The following is a 16,125-nucleotide window of genomic DNA, read 5'->3' on the forward strand; positions in this document are numbered from 1 at the left end:
ATATTATTTGCAAAATTTTTCTCCCATTCTACGGGTTATATGTTTTCACTTTCTTGATTGTGCCCTTTGAAACATAAAAGGTTTTAATTTTTATAAAGTTCAATTTATCTAATTTTTCTGTAGTTTCTTATGCTTTTGGTGCCCCATCTAAGAAGCCAATGCCTAAGCAAAGGTCATAAAGACTTACACCTGTGTTTGCTTCTAAGCGTTTTACAGTTACATAGCTTTAGCTCTTACATTTAGGTCTTTGACCATCTACAGTTAATGTCTGTATATGATATGAGGTACAGGCGGCACTTCACTTTTTTTCAATGTGGAAAAAGTATCCAGTTGTCCTAGTATCATTTGTTTTAAAAAACGTATTCTTTCTCCATTGTATAAGAAAAAATTAGATTGTTTTTCTTTTAACCAACTATCACTCTCCATGAAACAAAAGGTACTTTGGAGTCTAGGACAAAATTGTGTCCACCCCTCCCATTCCATTTATTCTTTTAAAATAATATTCATCTTAAATATATTTTAACATTTGATCCATAAATATGTTAAATAAATTTAAGTTACGAAGTTTACCAATAAAACGAACACCACCCCATCTAGGACCAGGCCATGATCAACAATATTAACGTGCTCCCACTCTTTCCCAGCCCATGGCTCCCCTCCCACATATACAAAAATGTTCCTTAAAACCAAGAGTCCAGTAAATGCTTTTTCACATAGAAGGGCAAGGTAAATAAGAAAAACATGTAAATTATAAAAACCAGTCAATGCCCCCAAAAGGGACAGTCTTTTAAACCTAGTGCAGTAAGTGAAGCATTATTAAATTGCTCAAAAGTTATTCTCCCTTGCTATGTTATTAATGTAATAAGTAGACGATACACAAATACAATCAAACTGAAAGCTTATAGGGGAACTGGGCTGTAACAGAATATTTTTTATCCACTCTTGTGAAATCTTAACCCTACATCTTATTCCTATGCTAGCATTCCCAGAGTTTCTTATTAGAAAGTTATAGAATTTTATGTATATACCAAAAAAAAAAGGGCTAGAAAAACTAAACCTATTAATGTGTGCTTATCAATGCATGAACAGGTTTTAGAAAAATAGACATATGTAACTAGTTACCAGTCCATACCCATTTTTTTCCAACCCTAAACTTGGGTTAACGTTTTCTTTTGCATACTAGAGGTTTCTGAAATAAATAAAATCAATTTACATATACTGTATATTTAAAAATTTGTACACAGGCCTTAAGAAGGGTAAAGAATCGCATCCATTCAAAGAGCCAAGGAGACTAAGTCATGTCCGCATGTCACAAGATGCTCATCGGGGCCGTGGGACCCTCAGATCAGAGAAGTTTAACTAAACTGGTTGCTAAGAGAACTTTGATAGATTATTTTAAGAAAAACCATGGAAAGCAGTAAGTAAAATACAGTGGAAAGGCCACAAGCTTTGAAGTCTAGATCATTCAAATCCATTTTGGTCACGTACCAACTATGTGACCTTTAAGCAAATTTAGACTCCCTAGGCCTTGGTTTCCACATCAATAAAAATGAGAGAATTCTCTAGATAGTGGTGCCTCATCTTTATATATGAAGGCCTTTATTTATAAGTTTGAAAAAATTCTAAAGGTTCTCACATGATAAAAATCATATTTTCAGGACCCAAAGATTGAAAAAAATACCTATGGAAATTATAAAGATTTACATTTGATAATACTTAAAGTTGGCAACAACATTAGGAAAGAGATATTGGTGGGCACCTTTTCAGAGCCACCTGTTAGGGCCATCTGACACTGTCTATCAGTCTTTGAACACCTGACCCAGCTGTCTCACTTTTATGCTGCAGATACGCTTATCTAGTGAGTGATACAATGCCCGAGAATGTTCACTATATAAGTCTGTGATCACAACAAATTGGGACTGTGATAAACGTCCAATGATAGGGGAATAAGTGGCTATATCCAAAAATAAGTACACCATATGCAATTTGGATATATAAACTGATACGACATTTCTAGATGGCCAATCCAAAAAAAAAATATTGATCGAAATCCTTAAAATTGTGATGACCTTGGATCCAAAAACTTGACACTTAGTTCTGTATTCTCAGAATTAAAGATGTGAGACAAGACAGGGACAGAGATGTTCACGACAGCTCTTTAAAATAACAACATACCCTTTTACAACCTATTGTTAATAACAGTTAATCAAACAACAGGAAATACAGTTAGTCATCAGAAAGATAAATATTTAGAAAAATGAGAAGATATTCACTACACATTGAAGAAAAAAGCAGGCAAAGAGTGATATAGTCTGTATGATTCATTTTTGTAAAAAATAAATCTCCACATGTACATGAAGAAGTTTATAAAAGTACATGTATGCAGTGGCCAGGACATGGAAGCAACTGACGGGTCCTACGATAGATGATTGGCTAAAGAAGCTGTGGTACATATATGCAATGGAATATTAGCCGTAAGAAGAGATGAAATACTGCCATTTGCAACAACATGGATGGACCGTGAGATAATCATGCTAAGTGAAATAAGCCAGACAGAAAAAGTTGAAAATCACATAGTATCATTTATATGTGGGATATAAACCTAAAAGCAACAAATGAACAAGAGAAACAAACAGAGACTCAGGGACATGGACAATGGACTAGTGGTTACCAGAGGGTAGGGGGTCGGGGAGGAGGGGAGAGGTAGATGGGATAAAGGGAGTCAAATATAGGGGGGCAGGGAGAGGGTGAAGTGGGTAAAAAGGATCAAATATATGGTAGGGGTAGGAAACTGGACTTTGGGTGGTAAACACACAATAGAACATATAGATGTCAAACTATAATGTATATCTGAAAATTATATAATTGTATTAACCAATGTTACGCCAATAAACACTAAAAAATAAAATAGATTAGCGATAAAAAAAGAAAAGTATGTGTATGTACAGGATGAATTATAAATAGTTATCTCCAGAAAGTGGGGTTCAAGGTAAAAATTTTTTCTTCCTTTTATTTTTTCCTGTCTACTTTTTCTACAATGCATATTATTCTTGCATTAATAAAGCTATTATATTTTTAAAGAATATAGAATAATAAAAACAAAGTCCTTTGCAGCAATGCAACGATTCCGCGAAGGTGCTTATTCTAGTTTTGAGTCTTCAGGCATAACTTGCTAATAACTCATCCTCAGAGTACAGAAACGATCATCAGAAATGAAATAAAAACTAATACTATACAGCCACTTTAGTCAATAAATACACGAAAAACACCATCTTTCACCATTTCCTTCAGGGAGGGAACGACCCTATCCTACTTTCAATACCCAGGGGCCAATAATCAGATAAACCTGCCAGAGACAACTCAGAACAAAGCCGCCCTGGCAGATTTCTTACCCAACTAGTGGGGCTCTTCTAATTAAAAAAACAAACGAACAAAACAAAAACAATCAAACGAAAAACCCAGATCTCTTTAACAGTTACGAATAGTTGGGGTTTACATTCTCTGCTCGAAACTGTCAGCAGCCAGAATCAGCTGCGCTGACTTAATCACAGGTGTGATTCAGCACTCACGCAGGAGGAACAGCTCCGCCTCTGAGTCGCCTCCCCAGGGCGTCCTTACTAAACTGCTCTCCAGCTAGAGCCACATCAGGCGGGGCTGTTCCTAAGACTGTTTTTATTCTCGTGCCCCTCTGACCCAGAAAGAATTTCCCAACAAGCCCACTTACCATTGTTGTTGGCAATTAGTGTGACGAGAGTCTTCTTTGTACTGTCGCTGTTCTGTGCCCCGCTGCTACTAACGGTGGTGGATGTAGAGAGGTGGCCAGCAACAGAAGCATGGGCAGCGATGGGCACTGGGGCCGCGGCTGGCTGCTGGCTCACGGACACTGTGGGGAAGCGGAGGTACGGTCACTTGGAGGCAGGGACAGATGACAATGAAGGATACTGTTGTAATCTTCCCTCTTCATCTTGTAGGTCTCTACAACCAGTTTCCTGCTTTATTCAGAAATCCAACTGTTCATCTGGTTTCTCCTCCTCCTTGTCCCTCTCTCCACCAATTAGATGCAATGCAGTCTTTGTCTCAAATTTCCTGATTAAGTTAAACCATGAGCTCACGGAACCAGGATTTTAATGTACTGTTTATACAACACAAGTAAACCGCAACTGATATTCCTAACCATGCACAGAAAGCCGGCAACAAGACCCTGAATTTTGCCCTGTTTCAGCCCAAAGCAATGCTATCTTCAGGTCCCAAAACAAGGAAGAGAAAAACAGAGAGCAACAGGTATAATTTGGGGGGGACTACCACCCACTTTGAGTTCAGGGCAATCTAGAACTTTACCCTGCGACATCGCCTTCTTGAAAGAGAAGCTAATAAGCCTAAGTTTATAAACCGTCCATGAAGGCAGACACAAAGCAAATTCTCACAGCTCACAAATGAAACCAAGTTCAAGTGAAAGAAGAAAGAACGGGCAAAGCCCGAGACCACAGGACCCTGCTTTGACCGGGTCCATAAACCAGCAGACACTCACCAGCACTGCGCTCTGGGTCACACGGCATTTGGTAAGAGGGCTGCTGGATGTTTGGTAAACATCGGTTAACACGACTCTCAATGTTTTTGTTGACTCAAATACACTGTTTCTAGCGTTACCCTAGAGGAAACTGAAGCCCTTACAGGTTAGAGCGGGGAAGATAAAGGTCGCACCAGCGCCGTGAGGGGCCGTCCCTGGATCTTTCCCACCTCACGCTTTCTCAGCAAAAATGCCATTCAACTGAGTTGCTTTAAACACTGTAAAACCAAAAGAGTTTCTGTTACCTGTAGTAGTTTTATCCACTGAATTATAATCTTCGACTACAGAGTCCTCGATGACATCACTGATTTTCTGCCACGGCTCCAGCTCCTCCTCCTCACACTCCATGAACAGGTCGGTGTCCGCCATGCTACGGGAAGAGAGATTAAATGAGATGCTGACCTCGGAATGGAAGAAATTGTTTTATACGAAATACAGAATCACATTCTTGAATTCGCTGGTAACCTACCCCTTGTGCTCTCTCTACCATTTCCCCAACCCTCCTCCTATTTCCGAGGATCCAGAATTATAACCTTTATTCTTGAAAAAAATTTGTGGAAGAATCCACAGCAAATTCTTCAATAATTAGGATTATAAAAACTGAATCTGTAATACCTAGGGCTGGGATTAGGGTATGATGAATCATGCAAATGCAGGGTTGGATCCTGTCTTTATTGAAATTGGTATTTCATTATGAATTTTTTGCATTAATATTGATCTTCGAAAAATGATGTTATAACACTATCAATTTTTATTACTGAGCCTTTTTGTAATCTCTTAAACTTTGTACCCAAGATGAGAACCTCACTTGTCACACTCTATCTAGTCCCATCCCTACTACTGCCTTTTACTCACTCCACCATGATTTTGGAGTTGACCTTTAACTTGAAACCTTACATGCTTCTTTTAAGAATAAAGCCTACATCTCTGCAATGCAAACAAAAAGCTATTGCTATTGCCCTCAAAATCGCCTGACTAAAGGTCAATTTCTTTGTCTTGGAATGAGAGTAGCACCACTGCTCAATGTTCAAACAAAACCGTTGAATGCAAAGGTTCTGCGTGCCCTTAGTATTTCGGTTAAAATTTCCACCGCATCCCAAGCCAAAAAGAAAACGCAACCACCAACCATACGACTGACGGCATGACTTTGCAAGATGCCCAACAGATGGCGCAGTTCCCTTGAAAATTTAAAACACCCAGGCAATGCCCCAGCGAGTTAGCAAGCCACAGCCAGGTGTCCACGGTTTAATAGGTAAAGTGCTTAACTTGACACCAAGTGGTTTCTAACGTCCTACTGTAATTACTTCCGTCTTTCCAAAACCACAGAGGGAAGAAGGAATGAGCAAGGAAAGAAAAAGATCTAAAGTATCAACTTAAATTTTCTTAGTTTCGTGTTTAATTTACGTGTATAAAAAAATGCTAGACAAACTGAATTAAAAAGAAACCAAATCCATCACAGTCATTCTTTGAGCCAAGACTACATGACACATTCTGTATGTTGCAGTTTAGTTCCACAGAAAAAGATAACACTCTCACCTTTTCCCCTGACTACTTAATTTTATACACTGTTCTCTGTGGAGAGCCATGGCCAACAGATGACTAACAAAGGATTGACGCAGAAACATCAAACACCCGGCAGAACGAGTCTCAGCCGAGTCTCAGCCGTGGATAACCTCCACAGATGGTTTTCAAGGACCTTTCAGCTCTCACCAGCTGCAAGCAAACTCTACACAAATGCTGAGCAGTCTGTACAAAACTTTCCTTCAGCTTTAAGAAGTAGAAATCCATGAAATAATGAATTTTAATAATAGTGAAAGTTTCTTCCGCCTGACATCAAACTGTTATACCTCCCATGAAAAAGACACTCTGAGAAACAGAAAGAGTGGAAAGGGTGGACTTTGGAAAGACAGCAGAGAAGGATGTTTGCGTTCTAACTTGTTTTTATCAGGTGAGAAAAAAAAACTCCTCAGGTAAATGCTTTGTCAAGACAACCAATGTAAATTAAAAGATTCCGAATGGAAAGAAAATTCAACTTACGGACTATTTTTCAAGTTTTTTTTTTACAGAGAATGAGAGGGAATTAACCAATAAGGCCTGCGAACCTAGAAAATAATTAACTCTGCAACTGAGCATACTTCACAGACTTACACCCAAAACATCTCTGAAAGACAGAAAAACTAAGTTTTCAGTTAGTCCTCAATTCTGATCTAGACTCTTACCTCAGAATGTGATCATTCTGTTCATTCCAGCACCTACGGCTCAGAGTCCAAAAGTTTAACTCCATTGAAAAGACAGACCACAACAGAGGTATCAACCTAAATACTTCACAGACATTAAAAATGGAAAAATGCAAATTGAGCATCCTGCCTGTAGTTTTCCAGTTATTAAAAAGAAATCGTCACTAATATGATGAAATGCTGTTCAACATCTCCACCAAGATGCTCAAGAAACGCCCTCATTCTCTGTGGTCTTTCAAGTGGTCCATGGCCTTTCAACTACTTTTGATCGAAGAAGACAGGAATTACATATATGCAGTACTAAAATGTACAGATCTCCCCAAACTATCATTCTATGCATGTTTAACCTCCTTCCAAACCAAACCTTTAACTTAATTTCTCACAGGAAAAAAAAAAAACCACAAAAACTTCTTCTCTTGCCTATTATTTTGCTATCAAAGATAAATGCACCCACAGACTCAGATACCTCTCACACTAAAAAACAAACAATTCAATCCTTACTCAAATTAGAGTCATTTTCATTTCTTCTGAGAAACTGCCAGGTAAAAATGTGCATTTGAGAAATTAAAGGCCAGCAAACGGGAACACAGTCCTGCATCAAGAGTAAAACTTGGATGGACAGTAAATTTAAGATTCATAATGTAACCAAACTTCCATCATGTTACAACTATGTGTCTCTAAGTGAAGACGTAGTGATTCCTTTTTCTGCTATTTTATTTTATTTTTTAATGCCTACAGCACCTGGTCTTCCTAGGTGGTCTCTCTCATCCAAGTACTAACCAGGCCCGACCCTGCTTAGCTTCCGAGATCAGATGAGATTGGGCACATTCGGGGTGGCATGACCGTAGACTATCTTCTATTTTAAAATGAGATATAAATTTTAATTATAAATAGTCAGACATGTATCCATCATCCAGCTTCAAACATTATCAACTCAAAATCAATCTTGTTTCAGCTATGCCCTCTCTCCTCCCTGTTATTTGGAAGCTAATCTCTAATATCACATTCATAAATATTTTGGCATGTAGCTCTAAAACATGAGGACTTGAAAAGATTATACACCCCAAAAAAAAAAAAATCAGAGTATCATTACATGCCTAAAAAACTGATAGTCTCTTAACTATCTTAGTCAACATTCGAATTTTAAATTCTAACACCAACTTTCAAACGTTTATCTGAATTAGGATCCAAATAAGGATCCATAGTTATGATTATCTAATAAGTTTCTTAAGTCTCTCGACATATATCTTCATCTTTTTTCCCCTGGCAATTTGTATGCTTCTGTCCCCTGTATACCCTGAAACTGACAGCTGGCGCTAAAGGCGTGATTAGATGCAGGCTGAACCCTCTCCCACCAACACCACGTTTAAGGGGGGTATTTTCTTACATCAGGAGGCGTGCTCAAAGTCTGGATCCAGTCATTCTAAATCTATCATCCTTCCTTAACTGGAACACTTCTCTTAAAAAAACAAAAACAGAAACAAATCTACTATTTGGTCACCCAGTGATGCAGTTCATAAAGCAAACGTCTTGATTCTTCTGTATTGATTCTTGCCCTTTATTTTACCAGTTTTCAAAACAATGAGTCACTGTACAAGCATTTCTCTAAAGTGACCAATAGCTTGTTCTTAAACTATTGTTATATCACAGACTTAAACACACTTGACATATCTTGATCCACTGCAGTTATCTTTACTGATAACTCAAAGTGTGCTATTTTGGCCAGAGAGAACTTCTCCAGTCGGCTCCTGAGTCCTGGACAGAACCCTTTCTAGTGTCTGATAAAACCCTCACTATCTGATATACAAGATGCTCCAGGCTCATCTCACACATTTCCTGCTCCAGACCTAGAATCAGCCATTTTTCCAAGGAGCTCACATTCCTTTTGGCGAGGAATGCTATTCCAAAGCCACAGTCTAGATGCTAGGGGCCTTTCTGCTCATTTTAAATAGAAACTTATCTCCATATCAACCATTAGTCAGCTATCTTCAATTTCACTCCTATGTCATTTGGCAGAAAAATTCCACATCCACAAATATTTGTCTTAGAAACTTAAAATTATATTTCCCCTGAAATTCTTGAGATGTTTCAGTCTTATATTTACTTAAAAGTTCTCATTACTTCCTCTCTTACCCTGTCTCAATTGTATGTATTTCCTTTCCCTTCCTGTAACAAGATGCCTAGATCACTTTCCTGATTGGCAGAATTTTTACAGAGTTTAAAATTTTTAAGGGCAATCAAAAGTTAACAAAGAGGACACACTTCGTTTAATCAAGTTCTTTAGCAAGGAACTACTCTGAAAAACTCTCTCTCCTTGAATGTCAAGATATAGACATGGATCACTTCAAAGATACCAAATTTCTCAACTACTCCTAACAGGAACTTTATCCACAGCACACAGCCAACAAAGTTGTTTTCCAAGCAAACTGGGAGGTGGGGATGGGGAGCAGATAAAGCGGAAGGCTTACAACTGAAGGGCTCATTTCTACCTTCGGCAAAACCTCCAATAGAGCTAAAAACTTTCATCGCCTTCCCGTGTTCTCCAACACACACCAGGCACAGGCCGAGTTGGACAGCACACCTGCAGAGGGGACCTGGACTCCACAGTTATACGATGGGGGACCTAGTGCATCAAGGACATCACGAACGCATCTCCACACCTGCCAGTGGGTTTTACTCAACTCGGTGATACTGGACAGGGGTACTCTGGCCCTAGAAGACGTCTGGCGACTTCTGGAGACATCTTTGGTAGTCGCATCTAGGGGAGGAGGCGGGGGAGGATGCTCCTCGCATCTATCCAGTGGTAGTGGCTGGGATATTAAACATCCTACACTGCTCAGGCCCGCCAGGGACTTACCCGGCTCAAAATGTCAACAGTGCCAAAATGAGAAACACTGATCAAACAGAATCCATCTTCTGAAGGGGAAAACTTTTTAAAAAATCATCCCACATTCTATCCATAAAGAGCTATCATTACTTTTTAAAATACTTATCCTTTCTGCAACAGAAAAGTGGGGCCAGGTCTTATAAATAGTTCAAATGGTTACATCTTCCCCAGTAAAAACATTTCTATAAAACTCATATACATCTAGGCTGCGTCACCCTACAATCATCTCCCTGTGAAACTTGATTTTATCCTCATGGTCATGACTTCTGTGCCATTCTCATTCTTGCCCAACTACACGATTTCTCCTCATAAACCTGAAGCATCATGACGTTAACCCAAATTATGGTTACTACCAGTATTCTTACTACCAGTATTCATACTATCAGTATTGACTAGTGAGTAATTTTTGTGAAAACAATTTCCCAGAGACCTTTAATCTAATCGCCATTTCTAAAATATCTGGTTGTGATCTCTTTAAAATTCCTCTATGGGTTGTTTTTCTTAAAATATATCGACCCTTGTTGCCTCTTCAACTTCTGAATCGTTTTCTCAGAGGGCAGGGAACAAACACCATGATGCAAATCTATCTGTGTTCTTCCTTAAAGTCTTATTGATATACTTGAACTTAAAGTTTTAAAAGTAGTTCTGTATCTCAAAAGCCAACAGTGTTATGGGTAATAAGTTTAAACAGAAAAACATTAACCAATAATCTAAACTCTACCTGTCATCGGCTCTTTGGTCTGTACCTGTTCTTTTGTGAAAAGCCACTGACAATGTTTACTCTAAATCAAAGTGAGCGTTTAACTTCCAGTTTATAGGAAATACATCAATAGAGGAATAAGTAGCACCACAAGGAAAAGAATGAGATAAATCCAGGTGGGACATTCTATAAAAAATTATCAGACAAATGCATCAGACAAATGCATAATACAGAATATAAGACGCGGTCTCTTTAAAAATGTCACACACACACACACACACACACACACACACACACACACACACCCTGAGAAGACCAAACTAGATTAAAAGAAAATATAGAGACATAACAAAATGCAACAACTGAACCTTTATTGAATTCGGGTTCATAAAAAAGCTATAAATGACATTCGAGAGACAACTAGAACATCTGAACACAGACTACAGGCAAACCTCATTCTATCGTGCTTTGCAGGTAAGTTTTCTACAAACAGAAGATTAAGCAAGCCTACTGGTGCCATTTTCCAACAGGCTCAGGTGATGAGTAGATTTTTAAGTAAGAAAGTATTTTTAATTAAGGCATGCACACTTTTTAAGGACATATGTTACTGCACTTAATAACAGACTACAGTATAGTATAAATATAACTTTTATATATATGCACTGAGAAACCAAAAAAATTTGTGATTCCCTTTGTTTAAGATAGTCTGGAAGCAAACTGGCAATACCTCTGAGGTATGCTTGTAGATCCTACATGACATTTGAGAATCATTTTTAATTTTCTTAGAAAGGCTAATGATATTAGAGCTATGTAGGAGAATACGTTTATTGCTAGTGAATGCATGAAATGTTTAGTGTCATGTTAGAAAGTGTCATGACTATGACCTTTAAGTGGTTTGGCAAATATACATATATTGTGGCATTTTCTTATGGACATCCGATATGCCAACATGTTAAAAATCGTTGTGTCTAGGTGGTATAGGTACTCCTCATAGTATTCTTGCACCTTTTTTACATGCATGAAATTTTCTTAATAAAAAGCTGGGGGATCAGATAAACAAGGTCCAAGGATCTGATGTAAAACATGGTAACTACAGCTGATAAACACTATCACATAATTAAAATTTGCTAAGCCAGAACTTAAATATTTTCAGCAAAAAAAAAGCGTGGGGGAGGATAAACGCGAGGTGATGGATGTGTTGGCTAGATGGCGGAACCCTTTCACAACGTACACGTGTACGAAATCGCCGTAACCTACACTTTAAACACCTTATAATTTTATATGTCAATTACACCTCAACGAAGCTGAAACTGGGGGGAAAAAAGGCTGGAGGGAAACTACCTACTCATATTTTGGTTGCAATATTTTATACTACCATATACTGTCGTTATCTTTTTTTGCCATTTACTAAATCAAACTGGCAGCCTCGTTTGTTGAATTTTCTGTTAATTTGTTACTTCTAGAAGCAATTTTCACACAGACTGTATGTACACATATCTTAAGATGTAGCATAATAAATAATATTGGAAAAAAGGAATGAAGCTAAGGTGGGTTACGCAGGCTGTCCAGGCAGCAGGCCCCCTAAGATGAGACGGACCCCGCCATCTGCCATTAATCCAATCCATTATTTGACAGCTTGGCATCCTACATGGCTTCTGTATTTTACAGCAGTAACTGTACTAGTAACGTGATTTCTGTGCACTCAGTGGGCTTCCCTCAACACTGCAGCTCCCACAGGACTATTAGCAATTCTTGTAGTCTTTTAAGGATTTGTCACTCATCCTTCCATTCATAATACGGGTGTACCAAATACATACTTTCTAGGGAGGCTTGGAGTGTACCTTAAATGCTGACAAATACGGTAGTGTACTTTCTGCTCAGGTCTTATATAATCAGACAGTCAGTAAAAGGCTACATAATTGACACAGAGAGACACCGAGATGCTTTACAAACGATGTTATTTAAAAGCAGCAAAAAGAATCCCACAGATGTACCTGTCAGTTTACTTTTAAGGTATTAACGGGCAGCAAATGTTGACTTATCTTCATCTCAAAGATTAGGAAAACATGTTTTCTGCCGAAGTCCCCAGGCAGATTTGGCTCTTGAAACTTTGAATTCCTCTAATTTGTCTGATGCTCTCATAGCTGTAAATTCCAGGAAGAATTCAGAATCTAACATTTTCAATTCACTGCTAGTACATACCCGCCCATAAACCAAGATAAAAGAAAAGAACATTTGGAACACGAAAAATGTTTCCAAAAACAAACAAAATTTTTAAAAATACCAGTCTCTTGGCTCCAGGGTGAGAAATAAACAATAATCCTCAAAACAACTGGCATTTATTTTCAAGTTACCTCAACTTTTGGCTTTAAAGAGGATTAATTTCAGAAAACCTATAGGGCCGACTCTTTAATGTGACTGTAAAACAAATTATTGTTAAACCTGTAATAAGAAGCTTTTACTCATCCAATCCTTTGCATGGTGCATTTTGTCCTTCGCAGGCTCTGGTACATACGGTGTTCACCATGGGTTCTTAAACAGTCTTGAGGACATAGCTAATATGCTATCTGATAACCTAACGTACACAAACTATCTCCCATTTCTCTGGCAGCAAACCTATCAAGAAGTGCCCGAATATTAGTAATGTGCCGTTTACTAAAACAACAACTAAAGTGAGCAATACGTTCCCTATTTTTTAAGGGTTTAATATTCAGGAGTCCCATTCCCAAGAAAAAGCTCCTTTTTTCTTCACTGACAGTTGTCTGCTGTCTAAATTTCCCTTCTGCTCCCTCGACTGCATTTAACTCTGCTAAATACGAGCAATTCACTAGTCTATTTCCCTTCACTCCTCCCCTGAGTTACGTCTAAAACTGTTTTTGTGGATATGGCTTAATATCAACAAACCAAAATGCCCAGGAATCTATCCAAATATTACCATATTGTCACAACAAAAGAACTAACCAGCTCTAAGGGTTTTAATCAGAATTTAAATCAGAAATCTCCACCTCAACAAAAAGACATATATGGAGAATAAAGACTTGAACATTGTCTGGAAATATACTTAATTTTCCTGTGATATGGCCAGGCATTATTATGCACTTCACATTCATTATTTCAATGACTTCCCACAATTTTATGCCCTAAGTACTCCATTTGGCAAATGAGGTGTCACAACGAAGGTTCGGAGAGACAAGTAACTTGTCCAAGCTTACTGCTAATAAATGTCCCAACCAGGATTCAAACCAAGCTTTTCTGATCTAGAATTCTTTCCCGAGTTACTGCCTCTTCTATTATTAACTCCAGCTAACATTTGTAAATTCGCCAGATATTCCTAAATGGAGGCGGATTTGGATGATCTCAGGAGCAGCAGCATAGAGCAGATTCTAAAATTTTTTTGGTCTTGGAACCTCTACACTCTTCAAAGAGCTTTTATGTAGATTGAGCTGGTGCTATTTACCATTTAGAAATTAAAACAGGAAAAATTTGAATACTTATCAATACATTTTTAAAAACCCATTACATGTTAACATAACATTTTCAATTAGAAAATACTATTTTTTTCCCCAAAGTAGCAGGAGAGTAACACCATTTTGCATTTTTTTGCCCATCTTTTACGTCTAGCTCAACAGAAGGCAGTTGGAGTCTCGTAGCTGCTTCTGCAGTCAGGTATATAATGAAAATCACCTGGTATCACGCAGAAAGCAGGAAAGAGAAGATATTCTAAAAACCTTTTCAGATAGCTGTGTACATTGATACAATACGATAACTCAACAAATGGTAGGTTCTTAAAGGACTTTTGCAATCTTGGACTCTGAAACCCTACTAACAAACTTTTCTTACTTTGCTGTATTACAATCCACTGGTGTATCTCGCACTTTGAAATATTTTTTTACCTATGGTGATTCTGAAACATCACGCATTGGTCATTTGAAAAAAACATATTTACTGAGTTATGCTATCTTCTTAATGTTGACATATTTTATTACACATTAAAAAAATCAGTCATTAACGTTGTTACAAGAAAAATCTTAAATACTAGGAAGCTGTCAAACTTGAGATGTCAACTTTTTTCGGATTTTTATTTTTCACTCTCAAATTTTTATCATCGATAACAAATACTGTCAATTATTTTCCTCAAAGTGACGAGCTCACTTCATTTACAAGAAAACATCCGCCAAACAGTCAAGTGTAAAACACTGCAGTCAGTTGTTCTTTCAAATAAACATGCTGTTCCATGAAACGAGCAGTTCACAACTCAAACGTCACAAGTGCTTTTCCTTATGACAACAATCATGCCTCGATAGCGGCATAGGTGCTTTATGCATACTTCCTATGTGCTCGGAGTCTTAAAAAATAAAGACATGTACCCAAGGGCTAAGATTTCATAAAATTAATCATTTTCACTGCTTTATCAAGGACATTCTCAAGGAACTTCCTTGCTTCGTACAAGGCACCACCAGTAGTTTAAACCTAGCATTGATTTTGGACCATGGGTGCGACTGTCAGTGACGATAAACAGTGCCTTAGTGTGACCTCGCCGCCCCCCTGAAAGGGTCTGAAGGGATCTCCGGGCGTCGGTGGACTGCACGTTGAGAACTGCTTTCCTAGGTTACACCACTGGCTCAGGGTGGGGTGGAGACACTACCAAATCCCATTCGTCCCAAGAGTCTTCATTGCTTAGTTTATTTCACTGGAGACACACCACCAACATAGCTGGTATGTTACAAGCATAACATAGGAAATAGGCAGGAAATCAAGGGCATAGATTGCAATTTAATTCTGTTTTAAGATTCTATTTTGAGCACCTTTATGCTAGACCAATAATTCTCTACGTGGTAATTATCTTAATCAGTCGCAGCTGAAAGACAGCGCGTTAAACACGTAGGAGGACACCTCCTTCCCCAAACCACCCCAACTGCCTTGGGGATGAGGCCCCCCAACATTACACTTTCAGCAATCTCCTAGGCACTTTTGATGCACCCCGAAGTTAGGAACGACTGTGCTGAGTGCTTCCAACTCAGAGTCTAACCCCCAGTCCCAAGACCCGTAGTGGCGTCAACGTCGTTCGCCAAGCAGCCCTCCCCGCCCCCTTCTTTCCCCTCCATCCAGACGAGAAAATTCCTTTGGGAGTAAAACTCCATCCTGTTCATACCGAGTCATCACTCTGCTGGTTCCTGTAGTTTGACAGACACCCCCAACGGAGCTGGTACACTCCGTGGGGTTTCGAGCTGCGGTGGGCGGTGTCTAAGTGAGAGTGGAGGGCTGTTCCGGGCTAGTACTACTTGGACCTCAGTTTCCTCCTCAAAAATGAGATGGGGCTCAAAGATTTACAAGGCTCTCTCAGCTCTACCTTCTTTCAGAGATAAGAATGTCCAGGACTAGTGACCAGAGAAACGTCCAGCGTTATCAACACTTTGAGGGAGTCCCGCGTGTAACGGGACAAGAAAAATCAGGACAACTCGCAGAGAGGGGAGGCAGGTGGATCGTCGACACCCCCTCTTTTCAGTAGGGGCTAAGATTCGGGAGAAAATAGTCCCCGGGATAAACATGGCGCCCACCGCGGCAGGGCATAATCGCCGGGAAATAAAGGTCCCGCCGCCCCGTCCCATTTTATAAATCACAGCGCCATCCCGCAGAAATCGCAGGGCCGGAGGCGGCGACTTGGTAAAGTCACCGCGGCGCACAGGGCTTGGGATGCACCATTGGACCGAGTGGGGATTACATAACACGGGAG

General features: G+C 39.1%; 1 protein-coding gene and 1 pseudogene across 1 annotated transcript in view; both read right to left on the minus strand.

Annotated features, from left to right (window-relative positions):
* POGZ (pogo transposable element derived with ZNF domain) overlaps window positions 1-16,125 on the minus strand; it is a 40,413-nt gene that overhangs the window by 23,436 nt on the left and 852 nt on the right. The window contains exons 2-3 of the mRNA XM_011377664.2: window positions 4,813-4,937; window positions 3,725-3,883 (exon numbers count right to left, since the gene is read on the minus strand). Coding sequence (XP_011375966.1) covers window positions 3,725-3,883; window positions 4,813-4,936 — 283 coding nt within the window. The 5' untranslated portion in view covers window position 4,937. The remainder of the gene's footprint in view (window positions 1-3,724; window positions 3,884-4,812; window positions 4,938-16,125) is intronic.
* Window positions 7,534-7,654, minus strand: LOC111730546 (annotated as a pseudogene).

Source organism: Pteropus vampyrus, unplaced genomic scaffold, assembly GCF_000151845.1.
Source record: "Pteropus vampyrus isolate Shadow unplaced genomic scaffold, Pvam_2.0 Scaffold319, whole genome shotgun sequence".
In the NCBI taxonomy this organism is placed as follows: Eukaryota; Metazoa; Chordata; class Mammalia; order Chiroptera; family Pteropodidae; genus Pteropus; species Pteropus vampyrus.